General features: G+C 33.8%; 2 protein-coding genes across 7 annotated transcripts in view; one reads left to right on the forward strand and one right to left on the reverse strand.

Annotated features, from left to right (window-relative positions):
* Positions 1–19,457, reverse strand: part of LOC143204137 (protein bric-a-brac 1) — a 979,343-nt gene that overhangs the window by 775,734 nt on the left and 184,152 nt on the right. For all 5 annotated transcript variants that reach the window (XM_076416604.1, XM_076416602.1, XM_076416603.1 and 2 more), the window contains exon 5: positions 2,371–2,502. In XM_076416604.1, the coding sequence (XP_076272719.1) occupies positions 2,371–2,373 (3 nt within the window). In that variant the 5' untranslated portion in view covers positions 2,374–2,502. The remainder of the gene's footprint in view (positions 1–2,370; positions 2,503–19,457) is intronic.
* LOC143203589 (uncharacterized) lies at positions 13,393–17,823 on the forward strand. Of its 2 annotated transcripts, XM_076415801.1 has the most exons (4): positions 13,393–13,891; positions 13,952–14,070; positions 14,355–14,850; positions 14,953–17,823. In XM_076415801.1, the coding sequence occupies exons 1-4, from the start codon at positions 13,570–13,572 to the stop codon at positions 15,816–15,818; spliced, it is 1,803 nt and encodes a 600-aa protein (XP_076271916.1). In that variant the 5' UTR covers positions 13,393–13,569; the 3' UTR covers positions 15,819–17,823. The 2 variants fall into 2 exon arrangements, with proteins under 2 accessions (XP_076271916.1, XP_076271915.1); XM_076415800.1 differs by having other exon boundaries at positions 13,393–14,070.

Raw genomic sequence — 19,457 nt, forward strand, 5'->3', positions numbered from 1 at the left:
ATCACCTCTATGGCGAAAAATACATAATGCATGAATCAATTTAGAATCCAAAAATAATAAAAATAACTAGCATTGAAATAGAAGAAAATATATTGGTACAATGGAAGGAAATCTCAATTATCCGTACACAATAAGCTGATGTCGTACGAGGAAGTTTTAAAACCTATATAGGCCTACGAAATCCAGTTATGTAGATGTTCTGTGAAATAATAAGAAATTATAAATTTTTCAGAACAAAGTCCTAAATAGTATCGTAGATGTACGGACGTTGACTGTAAGGAAATCAGTAGAAATATAAAGGGATATGAACTTCACCCTCATGTTATTCTCCGAGTATTGTACCTCCTAAATGTCACTCGAGCAAGAAACTGACTCAAAACGGTCAAACCCCTTGATCTTGTAGTGCAGTGAAGTGTATTCAATAGAAAAAACGTCATTGCGAATATTGTAACTAAAGTCAATTCAAAATAGCAGTGACACGGGAGAACTGTCAAAACGTCGCAATGTTGCCGCATCAACTCTGAGTTTTAGTACATTTTGGCTCTGACATATAACAACATTTTAATAAAAATAAAATAATTGAACAAATATTTTATTAAATATAATTTGTTTTAACATCATAGTACATCAAATGCATTTATTATAGAAGAACATAAAACTACAATTAATTTTACAGCCGCAATAATTTATAGGTTAGTTTCCGCACTACTATTGGTAGGGTTCTAGGCGCGTTTTTGTATGTGGTGGTATCCCCCGAAGGCCCAATCCACACAATTAACAATTGTATATCTGAGTAATGCTTTTTACTTTCATTAGAGCGCATATTTGTGTTTTACGCTTAGTTCTTGTTTCTTTCGATGCAATGTATCCTTGTAAAGTCGTTATGATATTACAATATTTCTCTTTAGTTTGTCCTGTTACTATCTGTAAACTTCTTTCTTGATAAAACTACATTTAATCACTGCATCCTCCTTAATGCATTTGCCATATCTGCAAAACAGTTAGTTTTTCACTCTCCCTTTCAGAAACATTAATCAAGTGAATAACTAAGCCATTTATTTCCAATCTATGAAAAACTTGCTCAAGATTCTACCATTTCTTCTTCAATGTGTCTGATCGAGCTCACACAAACCGAAGATGCTATTATCAACAATGCCTCTTTCCATAAATCGAGACAGTTCTGGTTTGAATATCCCCCTCGACCGGAATATCTATTGTAACTGTATTATCAACTCGTGGGTTATCTTTACACCACTTAAATCCTATATTGTCCAACAATGAATGAACGGATGTTCTGCATCTCCCAAATAGCTGTATATCTTTTGGATTTTTATGGATACTATCCAGACTAACAATTTTCTCTGAATAAATCGTATTAAATTATGTTTCGATTGAAAAACCTACTTACTGTTTTATACATTTCGTATATTTGGTCTCTGAAACAGCAAAGTTGATCTTCATTCGTCACCTGTTTCGCATAAACACTGTTTCTTTTTGGCGAATTTCAGGTTATAATGTTTTTTATTTCTTAAGATATGTTAGTGAGTGTGTCCGTACTAATATACAGTGCAGTTGCAAGACGCAAAAAATATTCTCAATAAAAACCGCGGCGATTTCAAATTTATTAAAACAAAGCGTTAAAACAATGTTTGTCGGTTTATAACCCGTAATTACAATATCTTGAAGAATTTTCAGACGTTTGGCAAACGGACAATTTTTGCAGGCTAATTCCGTTACATGTTCGAACTTCTCTAACAGCATTCTATCTCTTTTTAAATAGAATAAAATGACAAGGATAATATTGTCTGACTGTAAAACGAATTTACAACTTTAGACAGACACATATTGACACTCGTGTCACTGCTATTTTGAATTGACTATATATATACTAATATAAATAATGATCGAAAGGTTTTCCTAGATATAAAATCAGTATTATTCTATTATTATAAAATCAAGTTGTAGGTTGTTCGGTAACCAACGGGTAATAATGTATTAATAAAAAAAAATTAAGTAAGTCTTGAATTTAATACTCTTATTTACTCAGAAACTATCGAAGATCAATTTCTCTTACTCGAACAATATTTACTGAAACATGTGGGTACAACTGGGTGGGTAGAACAACAACCTAGCAAACGATTACACGAAAATATTTGCATAAAAACATTACCTAACATTAATAAAGACTCATTAAGAAAACAGTCTAATAAATAAATCAAATACTTATCCATACACTTCTCTAACCCATTTAAACCCATTTCGTGTTAATTCTCGACTCTTATTTAAATGATCTGGTATTAAAACATGTACGGGGAGCAGCGTGTTCACGAGATCCTTATCGCGACATCACTAACAAATCATCGTACTTACCATCGGGCCTCTTGTATCATTAACTACCCACGTCCAAACCAACAAACTTCTGGGCACTGACTCTCCGAGCCACCTTGCCAAGCTGCAATACGCCACCAAACGCAACCTGTTCAAAAACTTCTTCACCTGTAACTGAAAAAATAAATAAATAAATACTTTATTTATTACAACAGTTGAACAATCTAACACAAATATTCAATTGATGATACATATAAGGTGTAAGTAACAAGCTGTTCAATAAGTTTTATGTTAAATCCGATAAAATTTGCGTTGTCTTGATGAAACAAAATGTTTTTTTACCATATGCGGTCGTTTCTTTGCAATTTCGGAAACTCTATTATAATATTCAATGTTGATGGTATTTCCTTTCTTAAGATAGTGGATGAACATTACACCACGCACACTCTAGAGTACCGAGCCCATAACCTTTCACCAGATGACGCTCGTTTTGATTCCGGAGTGAAGTGATGAGTGCATGTTTCATCCATTGTCACATATTGACGCAAAAATTGACCGAACACTGCTCAGAATCATCAACACGTTCTTGTTTTGTGGATTATTTTGATGTTTTCTGGTATTACAACCAGATTTAGACATCCACTGCGTTCTGCATCATCTGTGTCTCAACGAAATCGTTTGAAGTCAGCAAACCAACGTTTTATTGTTGATTCTGATGGAGTGGAGTCCTTAGAACACTTTTGGAGCCGTTGCTTCGCCGTAACGGTATTTTCTCCCATCAAGAAGCAGTGTAAAATTAAAACACGAAATTGTTTTTGATCCATTGTTTCGAAAATAACAAAAGTAGTGTCACTCTTAACACAATAACTCACAAAATTATGAGTAGAATTTTATGATATTTGAACAGCTTTCTATCGAAGGTTAGTACTAGCTGGAAAAGCGGTGAATATGTAGCGACCGCTACAACTCTTTAGGTCACCACTATTACATCTATATTAAGTTGAAAAGATGACAACGCTGGTGGAATGGTCCACGACGACGTCCCCTTCTCTTTTCTCTCTACCCCTTGTAACAGTAACACTTCAATAGCGCTTCTGTGCCTCCTTTACATAACCTAATATCCTGTCCTTCATTCCGTCGAACACATGTACCATCGAAAGAAACAAATTTTTATTCAGCCATTGATTTCTATTCGTGCGAATTCCCTCCACAAAAATAGTAGTGAGTGTTTCGATAACCCATCGAGCCGACGGTCACACATTCCGACCGATAAGACGATTGAAATACCCATCGAATAAACCAGCGCAATAGGATCCACTCGACAGTGCTCGGCAAGTTCATGGAAGGATAGCGCGAGGAACCCATCACCATCACGTGGTCGACATTATCCCACGGGACTAGCGTGATGGACGAGGACTACAGAAACCCATCATGTATGACATCAACGCATAAACACCTTTGCACCACGAAACCGGACACGTAAGGCACCACACTTATAGGTACCATTAAACAAATCGGAACGCCCCAAGACGAACTACGTCCTGATAGTCCTTCGATGGAAGCTGATCCCGAAAAACTTCTGACTAAGGTTGGATCCCCATCTCATAAGCAGTCTCTGGGCGATTGATTGCGTGATTGCGGATGTGCTCAAGAACCTGCAAGACCACATGGAGGTACGTTCCACGGCAGCTACACTAAAAGGGGAGTGAGTCGCTACCGCTACAACTCTTTAGGCCACCACGATTACATCTATATTAAATTCAAAGGTTGGCAACGCTGGTGGATTAGTACCATGCGGTTCCCGGCTATAAAAGACCACCACGACGATGCCACTTTCTCGTTCCTCTCTACCCCTTGTAACAGTACCACTTCCATGGCGCTTCTGAGCATCCCTTACATAACCTAATATCCTGTCCATCCCCGTGGAACACGTAATATTTAAGTTTAGCATTGGACTTTTCAGCCCATTTGTTATATTGCATAAAGGAAAACATAAAATAATACTTAAGAGATTAATAAAAAAGAATCGTAAGACGAAAAATCTGAAGAAACATCGGGGAAATCCGTTCAGATTTCGATAAACCGACGCGACGGAGAGAAGAGTGAGAGGAGGGGCTGGGGTCAAAAAAAAATCGCCCGAAACGGGGAAAGGCGAAAAATATTTATGGTCGAATTTTGCATCGACGGTAACGGCTTGGCAGGCCGGCTTCGCAGGGTCGCCCGCCGCCACCGCCACCATCAGGCCGCAAATCTAACGGGACGAATTTATATGCTTTAATATCGCCAACGAAAAACGGTCCTGGTTTGGTGGGACCCGGGGCCCCGATGATGTATATTTTAATTTGGCTGCACCGCGAAAAAACTTCCGCACAATCGGACGACGGTGGCGGCGGCACGGGTGAACCGGCCTCGAAAAGCAGCCGTCGGAAATGCATTTCGCTGCGATTTATCTCTTGTTTCTCTTATTGGTTGTTTCTTGTTATACGCCGTCTCGTTACTGAAAATAATTTGGGTATAGGATAAGTGCGATTTGTAGATAGGTTTTTCTTATCCTTCCCACAACAAGAAGGAATAAATATAAATTATACATATTGGTTTATATAAAGTTTGGAAAGTTTAAATAAAAAAATATAGCTTAAAAATGTTTTCATATTATCACATCTTAATTGTCGCTCAAATTGGACCATATTATGTTAAGTTAATCGTGTTTATCATAATACTTCAAAGAGAATAACTTAAAAATGATATGACAATATTACTAAAACTAATTACAGTAAGAAATGTCTGTATATTAAAATATATGCATAATCAAATCAAATAAAAGTAGCATCAATGTATAAGTATAGGATGGGTAAAAAGTCCTGCTACCATTTTGATTTGCCACTAAGGTGGGGCACAAGTCCCGCTGCCATTGTGATTGCACGCCATATTGGTTATGTGATGTTTAGCTTAGATTCGTTTTAACCACTGTGTTTTGTAGACGTCCAAATTTTATTATGGATATACTCATAAATATACGCCACAAGAACGAGAAGAAAAAGTGACTTTATAATGTTAATTAAAACAATCACGAAGAAAATTAGGCACTTTTTTCAAATATACTTTAGAGCATCCTTTTTACCTGCTAGGATTTATTAGTGTCTAACGTGGGTTTCCAACCACGGTCCCCAGCATTAAGCCTACCGACTGGCGAGTGACCAACTTGGGAGATCATCCCCAGAAGACATCCGGTCTTAACCTCTGGTTAGTGGGTTGACTGAAATCATTTTCTTTGTCGAATTTTTCACTCTTGTCTAAAGACAATCACAAACATAATGACCATGGCCCAACAGGATTCAAACCCGCGACTATTACAACAGCGAAAGGCCGCCCTGTTGCTTTTACCACTGCTCCATCGAGCCGGCTACTAGGGACTTTATTTATTACAATATAAAAACTGTATTAAACCAATGTGTTCATAATCATTAATTGTACTAATGATATCTCAAAACATAATTCTATATAATAAATAACAAAAATAGTTGATAATAAGTTCAAATAATAAATTGTAATATAATTTCTAAGTAATAAACATATTAATATTCATCAGAAATTCTATTTGTTCCATGTGTCTCACCTGGGCAAACTATGTAGTTATGTAGTTAGTTTCATTTTATCTTCATACTTTCATGAATTCGTTAATGTATGAATATCATTTTCATTTTTATGCATATTTTTCGCTTAAAATATATATTGAAGAACAATAAATATAAGAAAAAACCAGACTTATTTGACAAAATAATAATTTCTTTACCTACTCATTTAATAAATTTGCATCGTTTCTTATTTATATTTTCCACTATTCCATCTTTATTTATATTTATTATTTTCCTGTGCGTAAAATTTTATGTAACACGCTAGAATTTCCAATTTACATAAAGCTCATAGTTAGTTTGTGTTCTTTGACTTTCGTTAATCTATGGCTTTCTATTTTACCTTATGTCCCACATGGGGACTAAAAACTCATCAACAAATGATTAATTAAAATTTTATAAACTGTTTTATAATGACTAATAATCTTTACATACATTAATTTTAACACTTGACGCAGTGAGGATACAAACGAGGAATTTTAACTCTTGATGAAGAAAATAACATATTTATTACCTACAATATTTGGTTAGTGCTTTGTTAAGAAATCCATTTACTAATGAAACGTGAAAATAATGTGGAGGTAATACTGCTAAAATTTGCACAAAGGTCTTAATAAACTGTAGAATCATCTCCAGTACAATGATATACCAAACTTTCAGTAACATTTTTTATTATCTCTTAAGAGGGAAATAAGTATTATAATATGATTTCCGTTATACAATATAATTCTACTGACATCCAGAAGATCGCTTCAGTAAATGATCTGCTGTATAAACTTATAATCTAAATCTTATTCTAGATATTATTCTAACTTATTCTAAAGTATCTCCTAACTTATTCTAAAGATTATTCTAATTTATTCTAGAGATTATTATATAACACTTCCAATAACACCTGTTAAGGGTTTTAAGGGGATATCGCGCCGAATCAGTTTATTGGACATGTAATATTGGACGTCGACGATCACTCGCAACACTTTGGAGGATATCTATGTTAGATTTGCTAGTAGTACCTCACAGTTCAATATCATAGATCCAAATGGGCCTAAGTATTGACTTATACAACAAAACCTTATCAACTAATGATAATTGAGTTTTACGCCTTATCAGCCAATACATTTGGTTTATTTGAAGCCCAAGCTGTTTGCGTTTTGTCACTATATGTTTTTCCATGTCAAACGTCGATCAAAATGCATTCCCAGATATTTAACGTTGTCTGGCTGCGGAAGTTTATAATTATTTATTTTTATTGAGCAACAAGTTCTCCTACTAAGGGTGAATATGGCTAAATTTTATATCATTCGCTCTGATACCCCATGTTTTCACCCACAATTCGACTTTGTTAAGATGAAATAGGAGGTTTATTGTGGCTGATATTGGATCCTCGTGTGATGATAAAACTGCTGTATCGTCAGCATATGTTGCAACAATAGTATTTTTTGAGGTTGGTGGGTCAGCTGAATACAATAGACATAACAGTGGATGAAGAACACTGCCCCGCGAAATACCGGTATATATTGGATGGGGGTCAGTGTATTCGTCACTCTGTTTCAAACTAAAATGTTTATCTGTGAGGTGTGATTTGAGTAGTTGAAGGTGCGTGTGGGGTAAAAGCTTTTTCAATTTAACATGAAATCCAGGATCATATGAATTACTATCAGTCCTTAAGCAAGAACAATTTCTCTTGGCTGTTCTCTGTTTACTATAAAATTAAACCAAAGGCTGATTTTTAAAATCTAAATATTTTACAAACAAAGAGGACAGACGAGTCTTGTTTTTTCCGAATTTAGACAAACAACTTGGGCTTAAACTATATCAAATGTATGGGCCTATCGGGCGCAAATCTAAGTAATCATTAGATAATAAGGTATTGCTGTATGAGTCTGTACTCAAGTACCACTTTTGTGGTATACGAATCAATATTTAATATTTTTTTTGGTTATATGGAATCCAACTATGGGGTACTGCTTGCACGTCAAACATAGCCATTGTTCAACATCAAAAGTACTTTAAAAGAGTGTTAGTGCAGCTGAATGTACGATGTGATAGTTTAGTGCGTGGACTAAAACGTTTAACACCGATCTGGTTACAGGACATATATAGACGTTAAAATAGCATTTAAAATAGGTCTAACTAATTAAGAAAATATTTAACACAGGAGATCGTGTCATGTATATAATATAATAATTTAAAATTCTTATTACACACTAGGCAGATTGTTGACGCAATAAAAGTAATAATAACGAAAAAGAAAACTATATTTAAGTTGAGACTACTATGTTTGTATCATAGCGGCCAGAATAAAAATACACTTCCTCGAAAAGCTTTTTCCTCTAATGAAATAATAAAACTAGATACACTTTAAATCTTAATAACGATTAAATGTAGGAATTAAAATCCTAACTAAACGAAATAGATATGGGTGTATGTTAAGTACTTTAAAAGAAGTTTGGTGCACTAAAATGTGCTCGCTAGACAGCTAAATGTACGACGTAATAGTGAAGTGCGTAGACTAAGACATTTAACACCATGCGACTTGATCATAGGACATATATAGACTTAGATTAGATTTAGAATAAGACTAACTAATTAAAATAATATTTGACACAGGAGATCATTTAATGAAGTGATATTCTACATGTCACCTATATATGGTATAACCATAAGAAATTACTAATAGCCAACTGGACAGATTGTTGAATCACTAAGAGTGATATTTTTTAAGGTACATTTAAGTTGAGCCTACTATGTTTGCATCATAGCGGCCGGAATAAAAATACAATTCCTCGAAAAGCTTTTTTCTCTAATGAAATAATAAAAGTAGATACTCTTTGAATCTTAATGACGATTAAATGTAGGATTTAAAATCCTAACTAAACGAAATAGATGTGGGTGTATGTTAAGTACTTTAAAAGAAGTTTGGTGCACTAAAATGTGCTCGCTAGTCAGCTAAATGTACGACGTAATAGTGAAGTGCGTAGACTAAGACATTTAACACCATCCGACTTGATCATAGGACACATATAGACATAGATTATTTTAGAATAAGACTAACTAATTAAAATAATATTTGACACAGGAGATCATTTAATGAAGTGATATTCTACATGTCACCTATATATGGTATAATCATAAGAAATTACTAATAGCCAACTGGACAGATTGTTGAATCACTAAGAGTGATATTTTTTTAAAACAGCATTTAAGTTGAGCCTACTCTGTTTGCATCATAGCGGCCGGAATAAAAATACACTTCCTCGAAAAGCTTTTTTCTCTAATGAAATAATAAAACTAGAGACCCTTTGAATCTTAATGACGATTAAATGTAGGAATTAAAATCCTAACTAAACGAAATAGATGTGGGTGTATGTTCAGTACTTTAAAAGAAGTTTGGTGCACTAAAATGTGCTCGCTAGTCAGCTAAATGTACGACGTAATAGTGAAGTGCGTAGACTAAGACATTTAACACCATCCGACTTGATCATAGGACACATATAGACATAGATTATTTTAGAATAAGACTAACTAATTAAAATAATATTTGACACAGGAGATCATTTAATGAAGTGATATTCTACATGTCACCTATATATGGTATAATCATAAGAAATTACTAATAGCCAACTGGACAGATTGTTGAATCACTAAGAGTGATATTTTTTTAAAACAGCATTTAAGTTGAGCCTACTCTGTTTGCATCATAGCGGCCGGAATAAAAATACACTTCCTCGAAAAGCTTTTTTCTCTAATGAAATAATAAAACTAGAGACCCTTTGAATCTTAATGACGATTAAATGTAGGAATTAAAATCCTAACTAAACGAAATAGATGTGGGTGTATGTTCAGTACTTTAAAAGAAGTTTGGTGCACTAAAATGTGCTCGTTAGTCAGCTAAATGTACGACGTAATAGTGAAGTGCGTAGACTAAGATATTTAACACCATCCGGCTTGATCATAGGACATATATAGACATAGATTAGATTTAGAATAAGACTAACTAATTAAAATAATATTTGACACAGGATCATTTAATGAAGTGATATTCTACATGTCACCTATATATGGTATAATCATAAGAAATTACTAACAGCCAACTGGACAGATTGTTGAATCACTAATAGTGATATTTTTTAAAGCTACATTTAAGTTGAGCCTACTACGTTTGCATCATAGCGGCCGGAATAAAAATACACTTCCTCGAAAAGCTTTTTTCTCTAATGAAATAATAAAACTAGAGACCCTTTGAATCTTAATGACGATTAAATGTAGGAATTAAAATCCTAACTAAACGAAATAGATGTGGCTGTATGTTAAGTACTTTAAAAGAAGTTTGGTGCACTAAAATGTGCTCGTTAGTCAGCTAAATGTACGACGTAATAGTGAAGTGCGTAGACTAAGACATTTAACACCATCCGGCTTGATCATAGGACATATATAGACATAGATTAGATTTAGAATAAGACTAACTAATTAAAATAATATTTGACACAGGATCATTTAATGAAGTGATATTCTACATGTCACCTATATATGGTATAATCATAAGAAATTACTAACAGCCAACTGGACAGATTGTTGAATCACTAATAGTGATATTTTTTAAAGCTACATTTAAGTTGAGCCTACTACGTTTGCATCATAGCGGCCGGAATAAAAATACACTTCCTCGAAAAGCTTTTTTCTCTAATGAAATAATAAAACTAGAGACCCTTTGAATCTTAATGACGATTAAATGTAGGAATTAAAATCCTAACTAAACGAAATAGATGTGGCTGTATGTTAAGTACTTTAAAAGAAGTTTGGTGCACTAAAATGTGCTCGTTAGTCAGCTAAATGTACGACGTAATAGTGAAGTGCGTAGACTAAGACATTTAACACCATCCGGCTTGATCATAGGACATATATAGACATAGATTAGATTTAGAATAAGACTAACTAATTAAAATAATATTTGACACAGGATCATTTAATGAAGTGATATTCTACATGTCACCTATATATGGTATAATCATAAGAAATTACTAACAGCCAACTGGACAGATTGTTGAATCACTAAGAGTGATATTTTTTTAAAACAGCATTTAAGTTGAGCCTACTCTGTTTGCATCATAGCGGCCGGAATAAAAATACACTTCCTCGAAAAGCTTTTTTCTCTAATGAAATAATAAAACTAGAGACCCTTTGAATCTTAATGACGATTAAATGTAGGAATTAAAATCCTAACTAAACGAAATAGATGTGGGTGTATGTTCAGTACTTTAAAAGAAGTTTGGTGCCCTAAAATGGGCTCGCTAGTCAGCTAAATGTACGACGTAATAGTGAAGTGCGTAGACTAAGACATTTAACACCATCCGACTTGATCATAGGACATATATAGACATAGATTAGATTTAGAATAAGGCTAACTAATTAAAATAATATTTGACACAGGAGATCATTTAATGAAATGATATTCTACATGTCACCTATATATGGTATAATCATAAGAAATTACTAACAGCCAACTGGACAGATTGTTGAATCACTAAGAGTGATATTTTTTAAAAACTACATTTAAGTTGAGCCTACTATGTTTGCATCATAGCGGCCGGAATAAAAATACACTTCCTCGAAAAGCTTTTTTCTCTAATGAAATAATAAAACTAGATACTCTTTGAATCTTAATGACGATTAAATGTAGGAATTAAAATCCTAACTAAACGAAATAGATGTGGCTGTATGTTAAGTACGTTAAAAGAAGTTTGGTGCACTAAAATGTGCTCGCTAGTCAGCTAAATGTACGAAGTAATAGTAAAGTGCGTAGACTAAGACATTTAACACCATCCGACTTGATCATAGGACACATATAGACATAGATTATTTTAGAATAAGACTAACTAATTAAAATAATATTTGACACAGGAGATCATTTAATGAAGTGATATTCTACATGTCACCTATATATGGTATAATCATAAGAAATTACTAATAGCCAACTGGACAGATTGTTGAATCACTAAGAGTGATATTTTTTTAAAACAGCATTTAAGTTGAGCCTACTCTGTTTGCATCATAGCGGCCGGAATAAAAATACACTTCCTCGAAAAGCTTTTTTCTCTAATGAAATAATAAAACTAGAGACCCTTTGAATCTTAATGACGATTAAATGTAGGAATTAAAATCCTAACTAAACGAAATAGATGTGGGTGTATGTTCAGTACTTTAAAAGAAGTTTGGTGCACTAAAATGTGCTCGCTAGTCAGCTAAATGTACGACGTAATAGTGAAGTGCGTAGACTAAGACATTTAACACCATCCGACTTGATCATAGGACACATATAGACATAGATTATTTTAGAATAAGACTAACTAATTAAAATAATATTTGACACAGGAGATCATTTAATGAAGTGATATTCTACATGTCACCTATATATGGTATAATCATAAGAAATTACTAATAGCCAACTGGACAGATTGTTGAATCACTAAGAGTGATATTTTTTTAAAACAGCATTTAAGTTGAGCCTACTCTGTTTGCATCATAGCGGCCGGAATAAAAATACACTTCCTCGAAAAGCTTTTTTCTCTAATGAAATAATAAAACTAGAGACCCTTTGAATCTTAATGACGATTAAATGTAGGAATTAAAATCCTAACTAAACGAAATAGATGTGGGTGTATGTTCAGTACTTTAAAAGAAGTTTGGTGCACTAAAATGTGCTCGCTAGTCAGCTAAATGTACGACGTAATAGTGAAGTGCGTAGACTAAGACATTTAACACCATCCGACTTGATCATAGGACACATATAGACATAGATTATTTTAGAATAAGACTAACTAATTAAAATAATATTTGACACAGGAGATCATTTAATGAAGTGATATTCTACATGTCACCTATATATGGTATAATCATAAGAAATTACTAATAGCCAACTGGACAGATTGTTGAATCACTAAGAGTGATATTTTTTTAAAACAGCATTTAAGTTGAGCCTACTCTGTTTGCATCATAGCGGCCGGAATAAAAATACACTTCCTCGAAAAGCTTTTTTCTCTAATCTTATATATAAAAATGAATCGCAAAATATGTTCCTAAGCGCATAACTCAACAACGCCTGGACCAATTTGGCCAAATCTTTTTTTAAAATGTTCGTTGAAGTTCAGGGATGGTTTTTACGGCGAGAAAAATTAGAATTATTGCTGGAAAAACCCTAAAAATAGCCCTTTTTGTTGGAATTTGTTTCGTGTATCAGTTGACAATTCATCTGTCATCTGTCAAAAGTCATCTGTAACAGACAACTTTTTTTTTTTAAATTTGATATGACTTGAACTCAAATCCTTTTAATCCGTACGAATTGTTTTATTTATTTAAAATTTTTTATTTGTTTAAAATTTAATTCAAATTTTAAATAAATAAAACAATTCGTACGGCTTAAAAGGATTTGAGTTCAAGTCATATCAAATTTAAAAAAAAAAGTTGTCTGTTACAGATGACTTTTGACAGATGACAGATGAATTGTCAAGTGATACACGAAACAAATTCGTATATCGTGTTTTGTGCAGAGTGTTTAGTTAGTTAGTGTTTGTTTAGTTCGTGATTAGTGAAAAAATAATTTATATTTGATATGCCTCCTATAAGACGAAGCAATTTAGGTAGAAGAACCAGAAATGCTATAAACCAAACTAATTACCGATCTAATCGTACTGCACAAGAACGTGACGACGGAAATGAACGTGAAAGAATTCGGATATCACAAACGCGTGAAGCGCGAGCGCGACATTCAACTAATAATCGCGCAAGTTTGAATCCAGCTGCTTTCAGTTACGATGTGTCAATTGACTACAGTAACTACCAATGTGTTGTTATTGGTTCTATGAACTTGGTTTGCTCACACTGTAAGGCATTAAAATACAAAAACGAAGCCAATGGATTGTGTTGCGCAAATGGTAAAGTGAAATTGATACAATTGGATCCACCACCAGAACCATTGTACTCATTGGTTTCAGGAATAGGAACAGATTCTATACACTTTTTGACACATATTCAACAATATAACAATTGCTTTCAAATGACTTCATTTGGGGCAACAAATGCAGTTCGGGAAAATTTTATGCCAACTTTCAAGGTATGTATTATAGCAGTTACTCATAATTATTTTAGCGAACAAAATTTTCTGTCACCAAAGTTAAGATGTGTTACTAATCTTCAATTTCTTAATCATTACGAAATATATCACTTAGTCATCATATTATATGGTGATTCAGTTTCAGTGACACTTTTATTATATTTTATATTTGATAGATATTAGTTAAAACTAAATATATACTTTTTAAGATCAAATATTATTTAAGTTTGATCATTGACAATCCATTAATTTATACCACACCATAATATTTTTTTTATTTACAGATACAAGGGCAAATATATCACAGAGCAGGTTCACTGTTACCAGTGTCAGATAGCGACAACAAATTCCTGCAAATTTATTTTATGGGCAATTCACCACAAGAAATTGATCTGCGTTGTGCACATAACAATTTAGTAAAAAGGTCTATTGTAGAACAATTACAAACTTTATTTCATCAACACAATCAATTGATTATATTGTTTAAAACTGCCCTGGATCTGATGCCATCCGATAATCACAAAATTGTAATCAGAGCTGATAAAACACCTGCAGGTCAACATACAAGACGTTTTAATGCACCAACTATTGATGAAGTTGCTATCGTTGTAGTTGGAGAAAACTTGGAATCCCGTGATATTGTTTTACATCGTCGGAATTTTCAATTACAACCTATAAAGGAAACACACCGCTCATATGATGCACTGCAATATCCCATTATATTTTGGCAAGGTGAAGATGGCTACGATTTATCAATAAAAATGATAAATCTCATTACAGGTAACTAAAATATTAGTTTAGCTATGGCGATAATATCTCAGTCACTATATTATGTATTTTAATTTTATATTTGAATGTTATTAAAACAAAATCTGTTTACAGGTTCTGAAACCAACAAAAAAGTCAGTTCAATGAACTATTATTCATACCGCCTAATGATTCGGGAAAATGCAGATAATCACATATTGAAATGTCGGCGATTATATCACAAATATGTTGATGACATGTATGTTAAAATTGAAACGGAGAGATTAACATTCATCAGGTTGAATCAAACCAAACTCCGATCTGAAGAGTATATTCACCTTCGAGATGCGATTAATACTGATGGAAATGCACAGAATGTCGGTCGGATGACTATTCTTCCAGCAACATACATCGGAAGCCCTCGGCATATGCACGAATATGCTCAAGATGCCATGTCGTATGTTCGTCATTATGGTACAGCAGATTTGTTCATCACATTTATATGCAATCCGCAATGGATAGAAATTAAGCAGGAGTTATTACCTGGGAAATCATCCATTGATCGTCATGATATTACAGCCAGAGTCTTTAGACAAAAGTTGAAATCTTTAATGAATTTCATCGTAAAACATAATGTGTTTGGTGAGACACGCTGCTGGATGTATTCTGTGGAGTGGCAGAAACGAGGATTGCCACATGCACACATTTTGATTTGGTTGGTTGAAAAGATAAGGCCAAATGAAGTTGATGCAGTGATATCAGCTGAAATCCCTAATGTACAAGTAGATCCTGGATTGCATGAGGTAGTTATCAAAAACATGATACATGGTCCCTGTGGAACTCTTAATCAAAATTCACCGTGTATGATGGATGGTAAATGTTCAAAACGATATCCACGGACATTAATATCGGAAACAATTACTGGTAATGACGGTTATCCATTGTATCGTCGCAGATCGACAGCAGACAATGGAAAATCAACAATTGTCAAATTAAATTAACAAGATATTGAAATAGATAATCGTTGGATTGTTCCATATTCACCCATTTTATCAAAGACATTCAAAGCACACATCAACGTTGAATCTTGCCATTCAGTGAAATCGATTAAATACATTTGCAAATATGTAACCAAAGGGAGTGATATGGCTGTGATTGGAATTGGTGCAGAGAATTCTAATGATGAAGTTACCCAATACCAAATGGGCCGCTATGTCAGTAGTAATGAAGCAGTTTGGCGAATATTTTCTTTTCCTATTCATGAGAGACACCCTTCTGTTGTTCACTTAGCTGTGCATTTAGAAAATGGACAAAGAGTGTATTTTACAGCACAGAACGCAGTACAAAGAGCTGCTCAGCCACCATCTACTACATTAACCAGTTTTTTTGAGACATGCCAAAACGATGATTTCGCACAAACATTGCTATATTCTGAAATGCCAAAATATTATACCTGGAATCAATCCTCAAGGAGATTTATACGACGGAAACAAGGAAAACCAGTTCCAGGATATACAGATGTATATTCCACCGATGCGATTGGCCGGATTTATTCAGTACATCCAAGCAATGATGAATGTTTTTATTTACGACTGCTATTAGTCAATGTACGTGGCCCAACATCATTCCAACAGTTACGAACTGTTGATGGTGAATTGTGTGGATCCTACAGAGAAGCCTGTCAACGTTTGCAATTGCTTGAAAATGACGCTCATTGGGATCAAACTCTCAATGATGCTGTAATATCATCACACACTCATCAAATACGAACATTGTTTTCTATAATCATATCTACATGCTTCCCATCAAACCCAATTGATTTGTGGATGAAGTACAAAGATTATATGTGTGATGATATTTTGTATCAAATACGGAATAGAATGGGAAATCCAAATATACAAATCAGAGAAGAAATTTACAATGAAGCATTGATTTCAATTGAGGACATGTGCTTGATAATGTCAAACAAACTATTAATTCAATTAGGCCTGACCGCGCCCAATCGTCCAATGCATGACGCTTTTAACCAAGAGTTGCATCGAGAAAGACTGTATGATCTCAACGCTTTGAAAGAATAAATTCAAACAAATCTTCCACTGTTAAATGAACAACAGAAGTATGTATTTGAAACTCTTATGAAAGTAACAAATGATGAAACTGGAGGGATTTATTTCTTAGATGCACCTGGTGGTACAGGAAAAACTTTTTTTATTTCATTAATATTAGCAACAATTCGCTCACAAAATAAAATTGCACTTGCACTCGCTTCGTCGGGAATCGCAGCAACTTTGCTTGAAGGTGGTCGAACAGCCCATTCAGCACTAAAATTGCCATTAAATATGCAAAGCAATGAAACTCCAACCTGCAACGTTTCGAAGAACTCTGCAATGGCAAAGGTTTTGCAGCAATGTAAATTGATTGTTTGGGATGAATGCACGATGGCACATAAAAAATCTTTGGAGGCTTTAGACAGAACCTTAAAAGATCTACGTAGCAATAATAACCGATTTGGTGGTGCAATGATTTTATTAGCAGGAGATTTTCGTCAAACATTGCCAGTGATTCCACGATCAACGCCAGCTGATGAACTCAATGCATGTCTAAAGTCCTCCAATTTGTGGAAACATGTTAAAGTACTTCATTTAAGCAAGAATATGCGTGTCGAGTTGCAAAATGACCAATCTGGAAACATATTCTCTAAACAACTCATTGACATTGGTAATGGCAAATTTCCTATAGACATGTTGACGGCTTGCTTTTGCTATGACTATAAACAAGTCCCAGGGGCAATCATTAAGTGTTTGTGGTATTAATCTAGAAAACCCATGTTTCTCACATGGTCAATTGTATGTTGCCTGTTCCCGTGTTGGAAAACCATCAGATTTGTTTATCTATGCGCCAGGTAATCAAACAAAAAACATCGTATACCACAAAGCAATATAATGATAATAATAATAATAATTATGATTCACATGATTAACAATAAAGCGATTACTTACTTTTCAATCCTTATATATGTTTTATTTAATTATTTTTTATTCACAACGCCCTATCACCAGGGTGATGGTTCTGTTCAGGAGAATTTTTTAAAATACGTAGGCACAAAAACTGCCACATTACAAATCTTTTTGACAGGACGAAGTCTGTCGGGTCAGCTAGTGAAATAATAAAACTAGAGACCCTTTGAATCTTAATGACGATTAAATGTAGGAATTAAAATCCTAACTAAACGAAATAGATGTGGGTGTATGTTCAGTACTTTAAAAGAAGTTTGGTGCACTAAAATGTGCTCGCTAGTCAGCTAAATGTACGACGTAATAGTGAAGTGCGTAGACTAAGACATTTAACACCATCCGACTTGATCATAGGACACATATAGACATAGATTATTTTAGAATAAGACTAACTAATTAAAATAATATTTGACACAGGAGATCATTTAATGAAGTGATATTCTACATGTCACCTATATATGGTATAATCATAAGAAATTACTAATAGCCAACTGGACAGATTGTTGAATCACTAAGAGTGATATTTTTTTAAAACAGCATTTAAGTTGAGCCTACTCTGTTTGCATCATAGCGGCCGGAATAAAAATACACTTCCTCGAAAAGCTTTTTTCTCTAATGAAATAATAAAACTAGAGACCCTTTGAATCTTAATGACGATTAAATGTAGGAATTAAAATCCTAACTAAACGAAATAGATGTGGGTGTATGTTCAGTACTTTAAAAGAAGTTTGGTGCACTAAAATGTGCTCGCTAGTCAGCTAAATGTACGACGTAATAGTGAAGTGCGTAGACTAAGACATTTAACACCATCCGACTTGATCATAGGACACATATAGACATAGATTATTTTAGAATAAGACTAACTAATTAAAATAATATTTGACACAGGAGATCATTTAATGAAGTGATATTCTACATGTCACCTATATATGGTATAATCATAAGAAATTACTAATAGCCAACTGGACAGATTGTTGAATCACTAAGAGTGATATTTTTTTAAAACAGCATTTAAGTTGAGCCTACTCTGTTTGCATCATAGCGGCCGGAATAAAAATACACTTCCTCGAAAAGCTTTTTTCTCTAATGAAATAATAAAACTAGAGACCCTTTGAATCTTAATGACGATTAAATGTAGGAATTAAAATCCTAACTAAACGAAATAGATGTGGGTGTATGTTCAGTACTTTAAAAGAAGTTTGGTGCACTAAAATGTGCTCGCTAGTCAGCTAAATGTACGACGTAATAGTGAAGTGCGTAGACTAAGACATTTAACACCATCCGACTTGATCATAGGACATATATAGACATAGATTAGATTTAGAATAAGGCTAACTAATTAAAATAATATTTGACACAGGAGATCATTTAATGAAATGATATTCTACATGTCACCTATATATGGTATAATCATAAGAAATTACTAACAGCCAACTGGACAGATTGTTGAATCACTAATAGTGATATTTTTTAAAGCTACATTTAAGTTGAGCCTACTACGTTTGCATCATAGCGGCCGGAATAAAAATACACTTCCTCGAAAAGCTTTTTTCTCTAATGAAATAATAAAACTAGAGACCCTTTGAATCTTAATGACGATTAAATGTAGGAATTAAAATCCTAACT

The sequence above is a fragment of the Rhynchophorus ferrugineus genome, unplaced genomic scaffold (assembly GCF_030347505.1).
Source record: "Rhynchophorus ferrugineus isolate W39M unplaced genomic scaffold, kcgeb_rfMv2 rfM10, whole genome shotgun sequence".
NCBI lineage: Eukaryota > Metazoa > Arthropoda > Insecta > Coleoptera > Curculionidae > Rhynchophorus > Rhynchophorus ferrugineus.

Excerpts from the sequence above, each read along its gene's own strand:
- LOC143203589 (XM_076415800.1), top strand. The coding sequence starts at position 13,570 with ATGCCTCCTATAAGACGAAGCAATTTAGGTAGAAGAACCAGAAATGCT. Across the intron at positions 14,071-14,354 it reads ATTTTATGCCAACTTTCAAG|ATACAAGGGCAAATATATCA; the intron begins GTATGTATTATA and ends TTTTATTTACAG. Across the intron at positions 14,851-14,952 it reads AATGATAAATCTCATTACAG|GTTCTGAAACCAACAAAAAA; the intron begins GTAACTAAAATA and ends ATCTGTTTACAG.